This window comes from Vanessa cardui, chromosome 25 (genome assembly GCF_905220365.1).
Source record: "Vanessa cardui chromosome 25, ilVanCard2.1, whole genome shotgun sequence".
Taxonomy (NCBI): domain Eukaryota; kingdom Metazoa; phylum Arthropoda; class Insecta; order Lepidoptera; family Nymphalidae; genus Vanessa; species Vanessa cardui.
This window is the reverse complement of record NC_061147.1, coordinates 7,642,148-7,658,579: the sequence shown is the minus strand read 5'-3', so window position 1 is coordinate 7,658,579 and position 16,432 is coordinate 7,642,148. Positions and strand designations below refer to the sequence as shown.

Here is a 16,432-nt window from a genome sequence, read left to right as displayed (position 1 = left end):
CCACGCCCCCCGGCCGGCGGACCAATGCCGGCCGGCTTGACCGATGCCGCGGCGAAATTTACTGCGAACCATTTTGACAGATCGATTTTTTAAATTGTTTTTCTTTTTTTAAAACGACTAGCATCTCCAGGTTCTTTTTTTAAACGTGATAATAGCTGTCGCGTTTTCGGTCAGTGATTACGCGAATTTACGATATTCGTTTTTGCTAATGTCCGTCATAACTCTTTGGCAGGAGTTCGGGTTTTGCGCGGTAATTTTATGAAGACATTTTTAAATGTTAATCCATTTATAATTGCTTCAATCATTGGGTGCATTGTTGAAAATTTAATTTTAACTTTTTTTGATCGTTGACGTTTGTATAGGTGATTAAAGACAATAGATTTTTTTGTCTATGTCCAATGCTGTTTAGTAATATTTAATGAATTATGCAATTTAAATACAGTTTGTAACAATTACCGGCGTCAGCTGCAAATAATCACTGTTTAAATCGCGGGGGAATGATAATATTAGGCTTGCTAATTTCCTCGTTTGCATATAACTAAGGAGTATTTAATACACACACTAATGGCGTTTTGAGTTCATTGTCTTAACGTAATTTAAGTGCGTGATTCCTCGAATATTCCTTTCAACAACGACAACATTTTTATGTTGGTATATTATTGTATTTGACACAAATTAACATTCTTTAAATATTATTTTTATTACGGCAAGTCTTAAAAATATATAAGCTGAATTTTATATAATATATGTACTAAGTATATATTTTAACTTATAGATAATAAATAAATAAACTTACATAAAACATATATTACTTCCCCAACACTTAGAGTAATTTTCTATAATAAAATATACTCAATACGGTCATTAAAAAGTATAAACTATAATTATTATATATATTTTTATTAGTCCGAAGAAATGTTCAACATATTTCTGATTGTATTTCCGATATTTTAAGGCGAAAACATGATATTAAAAACTAATCTAAATTTGCTAAAAAAGTACAAAACCTAGTACGATTAAATTGAATGAAGTTCAATATTGTAGGAATTTGATGTCTCCTTAAAATTATAATTTCACAAAACCATTTCTTAGGACATTGAACTTTTACAATTTAAAACATTATTGACTAAAACTGTGTATGTGTCAATATTGATTATTTTTGAATTTAGAATGTCGTGTGTATACATAATAATCATAAAATTAACGGATATCTCGAATTTAGACATAGCAATTGATTCGTAGTCAATGATGTACGAGTACATTGTACCCTGCTTGCATATCTTATATATACCAGTAAATTGACAGTTTATAGTCTATGAATAATGTTAGCGTTTTCCTCATTGAAGTTCGCTTACGTTAAATTTTGGGTTAAGTAGAAGGTTTAAACCGAACATTATCTATGCCCATATTATTGTATTACAGTAATCGGATGAGATGAACCAACGCGACTCAAGGCGTTACTTGTTTCTCGAGGCACAGAAGCGTAAGACTTACTTTGCTATTCTGTGGAATTTGTTCTCTATTTAATACTTAACTACTTGTAATTTAATTTTTATTAGTTTGGTTTTGATCTAAAAACCTTGGGGTCTGTCATCAGTAAATGAGCCGCTAAACAAACGAGTCGAGTTTATGAGCCAAAATACAATAATCGTTACTTTTTCTTAACAATTCATATATATTGTATAGATCACTTAAACAGTAGAAATATTAATAACAAACGAAAATACCTTTAGAAATGTCGCGCAACACAGTAGCCGGTTGAGGCATTCGGCATCCCGAATTGAATTCTAAACCCGTTCTGACGTGGCATTCCATCATAGTGCGATGTCTCCTCTTCAGTGATTCCGTGACTTTTTTCCACCATAATATTCGACCGGCGGTCAATTAAAATGACTCTTAAACACCAGTGGCAAGGAATTCCGCTTCTAAACTAAATTTGTACGGGTCCATTGTGTTCGTTTCGACAAAAAAAGTCGCACGCATCCGACAAAGAAGCGGTACCTTTTTGTTGGCGGATACTTCATAAGTGTATAGCGAATAGAAATTTCTTAGTTATTTGATGGAATAATGACTTTGTTCTCTTCGTTTTGTTTATGGATTATATATTCGATGTTTGTTTTTGTTTTATTGTCGCGAACGCATTTGATTCCGTACAATCAATTACATGTTCACACTTAACGTAACTTGTTATACTTTAAGAGTAAAACCAGCCGTCGCTATTTGACGGTGACATGTGAAAATTATATTAGTCTGTTTATACAATTACTGGTCCTGATTCGCTAAAAATAAAGAGAAGTTTAATTTGATTGGATGAAATTAAAGTTATATTTAAATAACATAAATAAATTCTAAATTCAACTATAAATTTTCTGTTATTTTTTTGTTGATAAATTAATTGAACAATTAGGCATCACTTTTGCATTTATTTCGTACCATATTTATACTGATCTAGAAAGAATAAGAGCTTATTATAGTTTTTGTTTTTACTCATACGCCGACATAGTCCAGTGGTTAGAACGCGTGCAGTGATTGCGGTTTCAAATTCAGAAAAGCACCACTGAATTTTCATGTGCTTTATTTGGGTTTTTAATACATTTGGTGCTCGGTTGTGTAGAAAACATCGTGAAGTAACCTGCATGAGTCTCTAATTTCAACGACATTCTGCGCCTGCTGCTGCTGGGTTACACAACCCAGATTGGAGAAGTGTGGTGTAAGCTTTAAACCTTCTTCTCAAAGGAAGAGGAGGCTTTAGCCCAACAGTAGAAAATTTACAGGTTGTTACTGTTAAACATTATTTTTATAATAAAGAGGAACTTCTCCCATGAAAAGTATTATGAAAGTATTATTATCATATGACTATCTATATATCTGTATCTCTTTCTAGCACATAAAACAATAATTGACTCTTTGCGTTAAAGGGGGACAAATATAAATTACACAACTAATTTCCTCAATGACTAAGTACTCTAATATTCGATTTATAAACTATACATCAAAATTATTCTAACTCTTTCACTCCTCGACCGATCAAAAAAAAAAAAGTAAAACTTTCTTTTTAACATTTCTATGAAAAAGATAAAAAAAGGCTTTAAACTTGGGCACGGCGCGGGCGCATCGGGGCATCAAAGAGGTTGAATTCATCTTACTCATTCATTTATACGAACATTTCTGGACGAATTCTTTATAAACTGCCAATGGTCGCCGATAATCTCAAATGATTATTAGCTACTTCTGTAATTATTATTATTATATAGAATTTACCAGACGGTTAAATGGAAACCATTATGATAAGTGGTCACCTTGGTTTATAGGAATCAGCACTGTATTGCTTATCAATTACATTCAGTATTTAAGATATAATGTCCCATCTGCCTTTACTGATACAATTATTATAGACCAGATAGTATGACAAATATATATTTTTTATTACTACAAGTATTTGAAACGGGATTTATCATTTTTTATTTTTGTTTGGTATCGATATTTCGATATTAGCTACGAATATCTCGTGGATAAGATAAACATCCCGTTTTAAATACTTGTAGTAATAAAAATGACCATGATAATTTAAAGTCTTATATACAATTTCTGTAGCGCGAAGTATATTTTTCAACGACTACCAGAATATAAAAGAATCTGTGTACATAACAAATATAGTAAGATTTCCCTTAGAAAATGTTATTTATTTATTAAAATTGATTAAATAATACATATTAAATACGATATGTTTCACTGATGAAATAGATGATATAATTCAACTTTTAAAATGTGAACTTGTAACAAATCTCTAAAAAGATTCAATCATTGTCTCCTGGGTTACTTTACGAATTCGAATACAGCTTATTAAAAAATCTGTTTGATGATAATTATATCATAACAAAAATAACAACATCCTATAAATTTCGCACTGCTGGGCGAAGGATTCCTCTCCACTTTGAAGAGAAGTAAAGTAAAGTAACAACCAGTAAGTTTCCCACTGCTGGACTAAGGCTATGTGCCTATGTGCCTCCTATTAAGGAGAGGGTTTGAAACATATTCCACCACGCTATTCCAATGCGTTTTGATTTAATTCACACGTAGCAGAATTTCTATGAAATTAGACACATGCAGGTTTCCTGAAGATATTTTCCTTTACAGCTGAGCTCGAGATGAATTCTAAACACAAATTAAGCACACGAAAATTCAATGGTGCTTACCTGGGTTTGAACCCGCGATCATTGGTTAAAATGCACACGTTAATTATATCCCTTAATTATAATATCGGTCTTTAACCAATCCAATCTAAAGTGAGACCAGGCTTGTGCGCTGGAGATATTATTGTGCACAATTATGTGCGCAACACACAAACACACACTACCTATTTATGATATAATTTCTAACTATTAAATTGAGAAAGTATATCATAAATATTACTTCCAAATATATACTAATATTATAAATGTGAAAGTAACTCTGACTGTCTGTCTTTTGAGCATAATGGCCACCTGATGTTAAGTGGTCGCCATCGCTCATAGCAATGACGCTTTAAGAAATATTAACTATTCCTTACATCGTCAATGCGCCACCAACCTTGGGAACTAAGATGTAATGTCCCTTCTGCTTGTAGTTACACTAGTTTACTCACCCTTCAAATCGGAACACAACAATACTGAGTACTGTTATTTGGCGGTAGAATTACCGATGAGTGGGTGGTACCTACCCAGACGGACTTGCACAAAGCTCTACCACAAAGAAGATGTCTGTCGCTCTTTCACTACCGAAGCACTGAACCGAATTTGATGAAATTTGGTATAAGGCAAATTTGAACTTCAAGGAAGCTTTTTAGGCTCGACAATCAACCTCCTAAAATGCGAACAAAGCTGCGGGCGGTAATTAGTCAATAACACAAGTGAAATAATTAATAGCTCGAAAAGTATATAATTTATTTTAATTATTATTATGTATGTTTTAATGTCTAAACTATCGTTGGTAATCAATTTCTGAATTTATATCGGCGTATTTTTAATTAATTAATTAATTCGACACATTTAATTTTAATAATAGTTGAATTAAATTAATGATAACTGAAACTATCGAAGATTCAAAATGGCGGAGAATTATTCTTTCTAACTATAGAACGAATAATTAAAATAGTAAAGTAAAGTAAATTTGCAGCCTGTAAATTTCCCACTGCTGGGATAAGGCCTCCTCTTCCATTGAGAAGAGGGTTTGGAACATATACCACCACGCTGTTCCAATGCGGCTTGGTGGAATGCACATGTGGCAGAATTTCGATGAAATTTGTCACATGCAGGTTTGCTCACGATGTTTTCCTTCACCGCCGAGCACGTTAATATAAACAGAAATTAAGCGCATATATATAGTGGTGTTTGCCTGGTTTTGAACCCGCAATCATCGGTTAAGATGCACGCGTTCTAACCACTGGGCCATCTCAGCTCATAATTAAAATAAATTACTTTAATTATTTATAAACATAAAATAAAACTTCTAGTTAGAGGTACAGTACAGTACAGGTATGTACTGGATATATGTAGAATCATGTTACAGGGTAACATTCATCATAACTATATTATTCTTATATGAATATACATCAAATAGTATAAATAATTTCTATATATTTCGTTGTGTGAGCGTATGTAGTGGAGTTAATACATTTCAGTTCTGTTTAACTTATAAGAATTTCCACCAATGAGATGGCGTTCTAATAAGATTTTGATCACGACACGTTTTACAACAAATATACTATTTCCTAATCCAGTAAGATGTAAATTTCACCTGCGAAGTAGCAAAAAGCGGAATGATTTTTTTCAAACCGAAAGTATAATAAGAAACAAGAGGAAGCGGCCGGGACATCGAACCCGCAACATGTCAATACCTCCGCTTTGCATGAGGGCTACATCATTATTTGTGGATTGGGACGCGTGCCACCGTGTTCGCTTAAGTGGCAGTTAACAAATTGTCTGAAAGAGTATTTTCCTAACCAATTGTTTGTTATAAATTACTTGATAAGTAATATATTCTTGTAATCAAGCAGCAGTTATTAAACCATTTATTTTGCTACACATACACGTACATTACATCGATTATACACAAGAAAATAATTTAATTTAAAGAACACAGTGTAGGTAGCAAGGGATTCATCTCAGTATAAGCTGTGCTAATGCACAGCACTGATTTTCAGATGGCCCCTGACTATTGGGTAAACATAAACACATGCGCGCACACGAAAATAAATAAATGAAATTGTAAGAACAAAAAACTAAAACTAAAAAGCCCTTATTCTTGAGAAAAAAAAACATATTACACAAGAAGAAAAACATCACAAGGAACTTACCCGAATAAAAAAGACATTAAAGATGAATATGATAAATACTAAGACTATGAGGTAGTATGACTGACAGTATATTTTGGAAGTTGTTACTCTGACTTTTGTCTATTTAAAAATAATACCGTCAAATGTTTTTTCCAAGTCGTCCCAGGTGGAACGTACTATTTATCTATTAATTTTAGTAACATTGTGTATTGTTGTGATCAGATTTATAAGTAATTCGTAGTTAGTAACTACTGTTACAAGGGATATACTCTCTTGGTTTCCAATATTGGTGGCGTATTAGCGATGTGAGTAATATTTCTTACAATGTTAATGTCTACGGGCGGTAGTGACCACTTACCATCAGGTGTTCTATTAGCTGTCTGCTTAACTATTACAATAAACAGAAAAATCGAGATGCAAAGCTGTTGAATAATTGTGAACGGCGCATAATAAATAAATATACGCCCTTGGACTCAGAGATGGATGTAATGTGCCGATTTAAATTAGATTTTTTTTTAAATAATATTTATATTTGTTATATAATTCTATTAACGTCAATTTTCATGTAATTTATTGTCCAATTAGGAATAGCTATATAATACTATAAAGGACTAATAATCTATGCCCTATTTGACAATGGGTCTTATAAGATCCATTTTAAGTATGAAACAGAAATTCATTGAAATTAAATAAATTTGCTTTCCATCCAATGTTTTCCTTCACGGTTGAGCATGAGATGAATCATAAGCACAAATTAAGCTCATGAAAAATCTGTGCTGATTGCTTGGGTTCAATCTGCCAAAGTAGTTTAGAAAGCACTTTCTCATATTTTCTGATTAAAAATAAACTTCTGTTTAACCAATGCTGTGACACTGGTCCCAAAACTAGTTGAAAGTACCAAAAACAGCGTGCTCGAAAAAAAAAAAAAACAAAAACGCAAGATTATTTTTTGTCCAATCAATGAAAAGTACAACAAAAAAGAATTCTCTCATGTAAATAAATCTGTAACAATATGCCCTCCACGAAGTTCGGTTGTCCATACGTAAAAAACTATTCGAGAAAAATTTAAATTTCCACCAGGGGAAGAGATATGGCCGCCGTCGTTAGTCGGTTATTCAGATCGAGTGACGTCTCCTCCGTAAAAACCTCGTTTCTTGCAATTCAAATCGCGTTTTTGTACGGCTTTTTTCCAATTTTGTCGGTTTTTTAGATAGGACATATAATTTATAGGACATGCGGGGAAAGGATCGAGTTAGAAGTGACGTGCGTTTGAATTTTTTTTTTTTTTGTAATAAAATATAAATTAATTTGTTACAACTTATTTTTAGTGATGTCTTTCTTTCGTGTATTTTTTTTTTCTAAAACATCATTAATTTAAATTTATTTATTTGCAAAACTTTAGGAACATCTTTGAAATAACAATGATTAAGTTCAATCTCCTCCTCTTGACGACCTCCGTGGTCGAGTGGTGTGTACACCGGTTTTCATGGGTACGCCGCTCTGAGCTCCCGGATTCGATTCCCGGCCGAGTCGATGTAGATTACCATAAGTTTTCTATGTTGTCTTGGGCCTGGGTGTTTGTGGTACCTTCTTTACTTCTGATTTCCAAGTGCTTTAGCTACTTACATTGGGATCAGAGTAATGTATGTGACAAGATTTTATGCATAACTATAGTACCATATATAATATTGTAAGTGAAAACTCAAAACTAAATTTAATGAAATCGGAATAAAGTGGACTTGAACTCTATCATAAAATAGATAACTTTTTTAAGCCCTGACGACCCCCAAACCGAGCGAAACCACGCGTACTAGTATATATACATACTTTAATTGACAATCTCGTTAGATTATTATCTATTTCGCGAAACTGTTGAAAGCTTCTGGGTGGGGATCCTTACAATAAAACGTATGAAATGTTGATAGCTTATTTCCTTTGGTTGGTTTGATTAGAGTTTTTTAAATCTGTTATTGATTTCGATAGATAATCTACGGAAATATAATTGTAAGCTGCATATTACGGTTCACAATATTTCGACAGCTTACAACGTCGTGAGATAGTAATCTATGTCACCTATAATTTTACGATGATTTACATAAACGAAATACCGCCGATTCATTTCGATATCTCTGCAACTATAGGTGCGATTTACTTGAAGTTAGGCCTTTTACTGAGAAAGGAGTTTTGGAAATCAATTTATTGTATTTGTCTGAAGTCGGGTTAGCAGCCAATCTCAATACAAAAATTATATACTACAATAAAACAATCCCAGTATTTGTATCTACTATCCCAAAAAAATCATATGCAAATATTAACCAATCCTTAAGCTTAAATTTTTAGCTTTTTTTTATTTTATATGTATTATTAGATTAATTTTAAAAATCGAACGAAATTTGACCAATTGGAAGACAGAAATAAATTAATCCTAATAGCTTATTTAATGATATTAGAAACTCGAATCACTTAGATACGAACGACCCCTTTAGTAATTATCGAGTTATTCGATTACATTGTAAAATTGATTAATATTTGTGAGATTACATGCAAATTATAATGTTCTTATAAATGATTAGATGCGATCGATTCTAAGTTAATTCGTTAAAGTGATTTTATAACGCGATCGGGTATTTAAGTAAACTTCAAAGGAGACTTGCCGCGTATGATAAAAAAATAATTAGTATGTAAGTTTATTAATATTTGAATAACATAAAATTATTTATATCTAATATAATCTGTAGTGAAATGTTAATTTTCATTTATTTATCGTAAAACTTACACCATCAACTTCTTACTAAATACTTAAAAATATGTTTAATACAGGTAAAATTCAAGGTATATCTTTATAGGTGTAAACAACATATACATTATTTCAAAAATAAAAACTAAATTAACCTATATGAAATATAAAATCAAATTTTGTACTAAATTATATAATAAATGAAATTAAGATATAACTAAGACGAAACGTAACAAAATATAAAAAAAAAAAAAAAAACTTAAACATATTACTTAAAAAGGTATGAGATCGAACTATGCAAAGCAAAAGCAAACTCAGGCAAGCACCACAATATATATGTGCATAATTTGTGTTCATAAATCATCTCGTGAAACCTACATGTGGCTTATTTCATCGAATTTCTGCCACATGTGCATTCCACCAACCCGCATTGGAACAGAGTGGTAGAATATGTTCTAAACCCTCTCCTTAATAGGAGAGGAGGCGTTAGCCCAGCAATGGGAACTTTACAAGCTGTTACTTTTATTTTTACTATGAGATCTTTGGAATTTTAACAAAATATGTTTACATTAAAAAAAAATAACTGACCTTCGTTGCACAGGTGAATACCGCATTGGGCTCAAGTTCAACGAGCAGCACATCCCAGACTCCCCCTTCAAGGTGTACATCTCCCCAGCTGTGGGCGACGCACATCTTCTGGAAGTAGCTCAGTTCCCAGACTCAGCTCAAGTGGACAAACCTACACAGTTCTACATAAGGCTCAACGGGGCTAAGGGCAGCTTGGATGGCAGGGTCAGTATATTGTAACAGGGGTCTCCAAGTATTTCAGAATTAAGGGGCGGAACTTATTCATTGTATTATTATGGTAAAGGTTCAACAGTCCGCAAATTTTCGTCTTCCGGTTGCGGGTCACATTATGAAAACCACTGGTGTGTGTCAAATATTACGTTACAAAATTTTTGATTTGATTATCATTATAAATAAATAATAAATATGAGACAACATCACATACATTACTCCGATCCCAATGTAAGTAGCTGACGCACTTGTGTTATGGAAATCAGAAGTAACGACGCTACCACAACCATCCAGACCCAAGACAACATAGAAAACTAATGGTAATCTACATCGACTCGGCCGGGAATCGAACCCGGGACCTCAGAGTGGCGTACCCATGAAAACCGGTGTACATACCACTCGACCAAGGAGGTCGTCGTTATTCACAATACAAAACAATTTGAAATTTCAAAGAAATATATTTAATAATTAATAGATTTACTTATATCCGTATATATGTTTTATATTGTATATTTAAATTAAAATATCCTTAATATTTATTACCAGGATGTATATTTAAAAGTCTAGGTAGACTGGCTCTGTGTTTGATCAATCAGACAACTTATCAGCATAAATGTAATGATTACTGATAATGATACTGGTATATTACTAGTGGTTCGCCAAAATTTTGATTTTGTTTTTATCTTAAAACAAAAGCAAACCTTATTTAAATTTTGATTATTTTTTTTAACGTCTAATAGCAATAATAGCAATTGGACGTTCGTTATACTTTAGTTCGATTAGAGTTATAATGTGTATATAACAATTGAGTTTAATTTTCTTTTCTTTTCTTTTTCTTATTGTTCAAGATCAAATGACATTATGCCAAATAATCATTTAGTTTATGATTTGGTCAATAGATGGCGTTACATGTATTTTACATCGCGCTATAGAAATGTTTTTTCTAAAGTACAATACAATTTTTGTAATTTCATAAAGTGAGAACAATTACACTATCTGACCAGCAGTACATACTCGGTGGTTTTATGTTGAAGTCTCACAGTACCAATACTCCCGGGTAACATCCCTAACATTGGTCCAGTCGAGCCGGATAGTGTTTTTTGTGAGCGGTGAAGCCGCTTCTCCCGTGTCTCCGCAGTGGATTGCTGCAGTAAGGAAACACGCATCAGAGGCCGCAGCAGCGGGACCCCAGCCGTGCATTGGTGGGCGGACGGAGCAACTGCAGCGGATTAGTTCAAAGTGTCGCCACCTACAGAGGGCGCCACTTACACCAGGTCAACAAATTGTGTTTGTGTGAAGTGCAACCCTGTGAGTACATTATTTTCAATATTTATTGGTGAATAATCAAAAGTGAAAAAAGTTAGCTTTCTTTTGAACTTTGAATTTCTAATAATATTTCAATTTGAAGAAATTTTGAACTTTGAAAATTTACGAAGAATTTTAAACTTAGAAAATTTATTGATTAATTTAGATTTACTTTATAATTTTAAGCATGTTAGTTAAGGACTTAGAATAATTTATAAAAAAACGAAGGAACGGGGAACCTATGCCCGATTTCGAAAAAAAAAAAAATTCAAAACACTTGTAAAATTTTAGAGATTTGATTTGAAAAAAAAAAAAAATAAAAAATTCATACTTTTAAATTATCTTAATTCATAATTTGGATATTTTAAAAATGGAAGGTTTAATAAATGTTTTAAAAGATTCGCAAAATGTAATAAAGAAAGGTCTAATTAACTTTAAAAAATGTAGTAAAGATAGACTAACAGTAGAATATATTGAAACCAAGCAAGAATTGTTAGAAATGGATTGGTCTATATTTAAAGAGAATAATACTAAATTATATGAAAGATTTAAATTGGAGGACATAGAACAAATGGTAGGTGATATATATGATGATGTTGAGAATACTTATATAGTTTATAAAAGTCTTATGAAAACAACGCTTAACAAAATCTGTTCGACAAAGGGATTAGTACAAAATGAAAACACTTCAGGTATGTCGAAGCCAGTTACTCCTTTTGTTAAACTACCAAAGATCGCCATCCCTATATTTTCTGGTAAATATGGGGAATGGACAACATTTCACGATCTTTTTACATCTTTAGTGCACAAAAATGATTCATTAGATAATGTACAAAAAATGCATTATTTGAAAAGTCACCTTTCTGGTGAAGCTGAACAGCTCATTCGCCACACTCCAATAACTTCCGCTAACTATAGTGAGTGCTGGGCTCAATTAGAAAAACGATATAATAACAAGAAATATCTGACTAATTGTATTTTAAAAAGATTGTTTGGTCAAAAACGAATTAATGTCGAGTCAGCTTCATTGTTGAAAGACTTGTTAGATACCACATGTGATTGTTTACATGCACTTAGAAACTTAAATATTAACGTAAATACATGGGATATTATTATCATACACATTGTTACTCTAAAACTAGATAGTGAAACTCGTAAACAATGGGAGTTAAATGTTTGCGCCAGCGATTCCAATAACGATTTGCCAACCTTTGAACAATTCAAACTGTTTATTGAAAATCGTTTCCGTGCTTTAGAATTTTTAGAACCAAAGGTATCGATGGCTCAGCAAGTAAATAAAAATTATAATTATAACAATTCTCATGGTGCAAAGGTAATGTTAGCCACTAACTCATCAAGTATGCGCTGTGAATACTGCTCAGAACCGCACAAACTTTGTTTTTGCAAGAAGTTTACTAAACAGCCTGTTGAAAGTAGACGAGAGTTTGTGATGAAGAACCGAATCTGCTTTAACTGTTTAGGTAGTAATCACACCGTATATGATTGCAAAAAGGTTACCACTTGTAGAGTTTGTCGGAAGCGCCATCACTCGCTTCTTCATTTTAATCCTCAATCAGAGCAAACCACATCAGTGAAGCCTACGATAGAAAATGTTAATTCCTCAACTAGTTCTCCTCCGATAGTTTCGTGCTTGTCGACAGGAAGGGTGTCAAAGCCAAGACAGGTTTTATTAGCCACAGCGCTAATCAAAGTCGAGTCGAAGAATGGCGAATATCATCCCGTCCGTGCCTTACTTGATCAGGGCTCCCAAGCTTGTTTTATAACCGAAGCAGCAGTTCAATTTCTTAGTCTAAAAAAGACACCTATACAAGGAGTTATATCAGGACTTGGTGAAAATAGTTCAACCATTGCTAGGTCTATGGTACATTTAAATATAATATCAAGAGTGAATTTCGACTTCGTGTTTACGGTGAAGGCATACGTGTTAAACAAAATAACATCCTACTTACCTGAACGTAGCGTCAACACTAACTTAAATTGGCTAAGTGTCACAAACCTGTGTCTTGCAGATCCAGGATTCCACACCTCTAATAAAATTGATATTTTATTAGGTGCTGACGTTTACAGCCACATCATTACTGAGGGGATAATAAAAAATCCTGCCTGCAATTTAATCGCCCAAAATACTACCTTAGGATGGGTCATCTCGGGTGTTGTGGATAACGAAGATAAAGAGAGGTCAAAGGTTATCAATGTATTACATGCTCAGGTAGATAAAGAAGATGATATTTTAAAAAGATTTTGGGAATTAGAAGAACAAACTAGTACAAAGCAAATACTTACACCGGAAGAGAAAGCATGTGAAGAGTTCTATAGTCTAACTACTAGAAGAGATGAAAGTGGGAGATATATTGTTAGGTTACCTTTTCGTGAAGAGAATACACTATGCATGTCTGGAAATTCGCGAGATATAGCTGAAAAAAGATTTAAGTCATTAGAAAAAAGATTAGGAAATAATAAAGAACTAAAAGAAAAGTACGTAGAGGTTATACAAGAATATTTATCATTAGGACACATGAGACCAATAGCAAAAGATGATATGAAGAAAGATAAAGCTTTTTACTTACCTCATCACGCGGTTGTACGCGACGATAAAACTACTACAAAAGTTCGAGTAGTTTTTAATGCATCTCAGAAGAACAGTAACGGAGTTTCTTTAAATGATAATCTTATGGTAGGGCCGAAATTGCAAGCTGACTTAAGGCACATCATATTAAGATGGCGATTGTATCCCATAGCACTGGTAGCAGATATAATTAAAATGTATCGTCAAGTCCGAATTGCTGAAAGAGATGCAATGTTTCAACGCATACTTTGGCGTGATTGTCCGGAAAAAGAAATTGTTGACTATGAACTAACGACAGTCACCTTTGGTACAGCTTCTGCACCTTATCAAGCCATTCGGACGTTACACCAAGTTGCTTTTGATGAAGGAGACAACTATCCACTTGCAAAAGATAAAGTACTCAATTGTTTCTATATGGATGATCTTATGACAGGGTGTCACGAAGTGGATCAAGGATTAGAAATATATACACAAATAACAGAATTATTAGGTAAAGGTGGATTTAAATTGCAAAAATGGAATTCTAATAATCAGGAATTAATAAAAGAAATTAAGGAAATGGAGAATGAGAAAGATCAAGAACAATTATATATAAATAGAACAAACAAGGACATAATTTATATGGACAACATAGACAAGGTTAAAGAAATATCACACGAAGAAGTAAAAGAAGTAGAAATCAAGATAGATAGTACAATAAAAATATTAGGACTTACCTGGAACCGCAGCCAAGACACCTTCCAGTACTTAGTTAATCTCCCGCCGCTAACGACTGCACCTACAACTAAAAGATCAATTATTTCAAATATAGCACGGCTATTTGATCCTTTGGGTTGGATAGCCCCAAGTATAGTACTAGCAAAGGTATTCATACAAAAGTTATGGCTTACCGGCGTTAGTTGGGATGAAGAACTAAACGTGGAATTAGTGAAGGAGTGGATTGACTATCGAGAGCAACTGTCACTACTTACCGACGTACGCATACCTCGTTGGATAGGCACTACATTGAATCAGAAGCTGGAACTGCATGGATTTAGTGATGCTTCGAAGACAGCTTACTCAGCCGTGATTTATTTGAGGACCATTGACCTTGAAGGTAAAATACACGTGACACTTATTGTTGCAAAAACCAGAGTAGCTCCTGTAAAACAAATTAGTATTCCACGGCTAGAGTTGTGTGGAGCAGTTCTTCTGTCACAACTTTTGATCGAAACAGCTAATATCTTGAGTATTCCCAAAGATCAAATTAAAGCATGGACCGATTCCACAGTTGTACTAGCTTGGATAAACGACCACCCAAGTAGATGGAAAACGTTTGTAGCTAATCGAACATCTGAAATACTAACGAACATGAAAGCATCTCAATGGTTTCATGTTTCGACAAAGGACAACCCCGCAGACTGTGCATCTAGGGGAATACCGCCGAAATCACTTCTCACCTGTGATTTATGGTTTTCAGGACCATCATTCCTGAAAAAGGACAATATATCCTACAACAGACCAAATAATTTAGACAAATTAAACTTGGATTTAGAAGAGTGCGTTAAATCTTATGTAACGGTTGTTCCAAATAATTCAATTTTCGAAAGGTATTCTACATTAAAAAGGTTAATGAAAGTTGTTGCATATTGTCGAAGATTCCTAAAAAATAACAAAATATATCGTGGAATGTATTTACAAAAGGTAGAATTAGATGCTGCGCTGGAATGTTGTATAAGACAAACACAAAAGGAAATATTTACAAAGGAATATACACAATTACAGGATAAAGGCTATTTACAAATAAAATCAAGTGTATTGAAGTCACTTTGTCCTTACCTTGATAATAAAGGAATAATGAGAGTTAGAGGCAGATTGGAGAAAGCTCAGTTGAGTGAACAGACCAAACATCCGATTGTACTACCACGCTGTAGTCCAGTGACTCGACTTATAATAGTAGATGCTCATGTCACAACGCTGCACGGAGGTCTTCAATTGATGATAAGTTTTTTGAGGACAGCCTACTGGATAATAGGAATTAGAAACTTAGCCAAACACCACATATACAAGTGTGTTAAGTGTGCTAAGCAAAGAGCAAATATAAATAATCAATTTATGGGTTCATTACCGTCCGTTAGATGTACTCCAGCTCGTCCATTTTTACATAGTGGTGTAGATTACGCGGGACCCATAAATCTTAGAACAACGAAGGGTCGTGGGCACCGTTCGTACAAAGGCTATATATGTCTTTTTATATGCATGGTTACTCGTGCTTTACATTTAGAAGTAGTCAGTGACATGAACACGCAGGCATTTTTGGCAGCCTTCAGACGTTTCGTGTCTAGACGAGGTCACTGTGCTAAGTTGTGGAGTGATAACGGTACCACTTTTGTCGGTGCCGCAAGAGAGTTACAGGAATTAGTATCAATTCAACCATCTATAGCAGAGCATTTAGAATCGAATGGTACGGAGTGGCACTTCATTCCTCCGCACAGTCCCAATTTCGGCGGACTGTGGGAAGCAGGGGTGAAATCAACAAAATTTCACTTAAAAAGAGTCATAGGTGACTCGACTCTTACATTCGAGGAAATGACCACGCTTCTGACCCAAGTGGAAGCTTGTTTAAATTCGCGACCCATGAGTGTTATTCATGTCGCTGATCCTGGTGAAGTATTACCTTTAACACCTGGACATTTCCTAATTGGCGAACCGT

At 33.8% G+C, this 16,432-nt stretch overlaps 1 protein-coding gene across 11 annotated transcripts in view; it reads left to right on the top strand.

Annotated features, from left to right (window-relative positions):
* Positions 1 to 16,432, top strand: part of LOC124540451 (filamin-A) — a 109,738-nt gene that overhangs the window by 80,087 nt on the left and 13,219 nt on the right. For all 11 annotated transcript variants that reach the window (XM_047118038.1, XM_047118037.1, XM_047118041.1 and 8 more), the window contains one exon: positions 9,652 to 9,842. In XM_047118038.1, the coding sequence (XP_046973994.1) occupies positions 9,652 to 9,842 (191 nt within the window). The remainder of the gene's footprint in view (positions 1 to 9,651; positions 9,843 to 16,432) is intronic.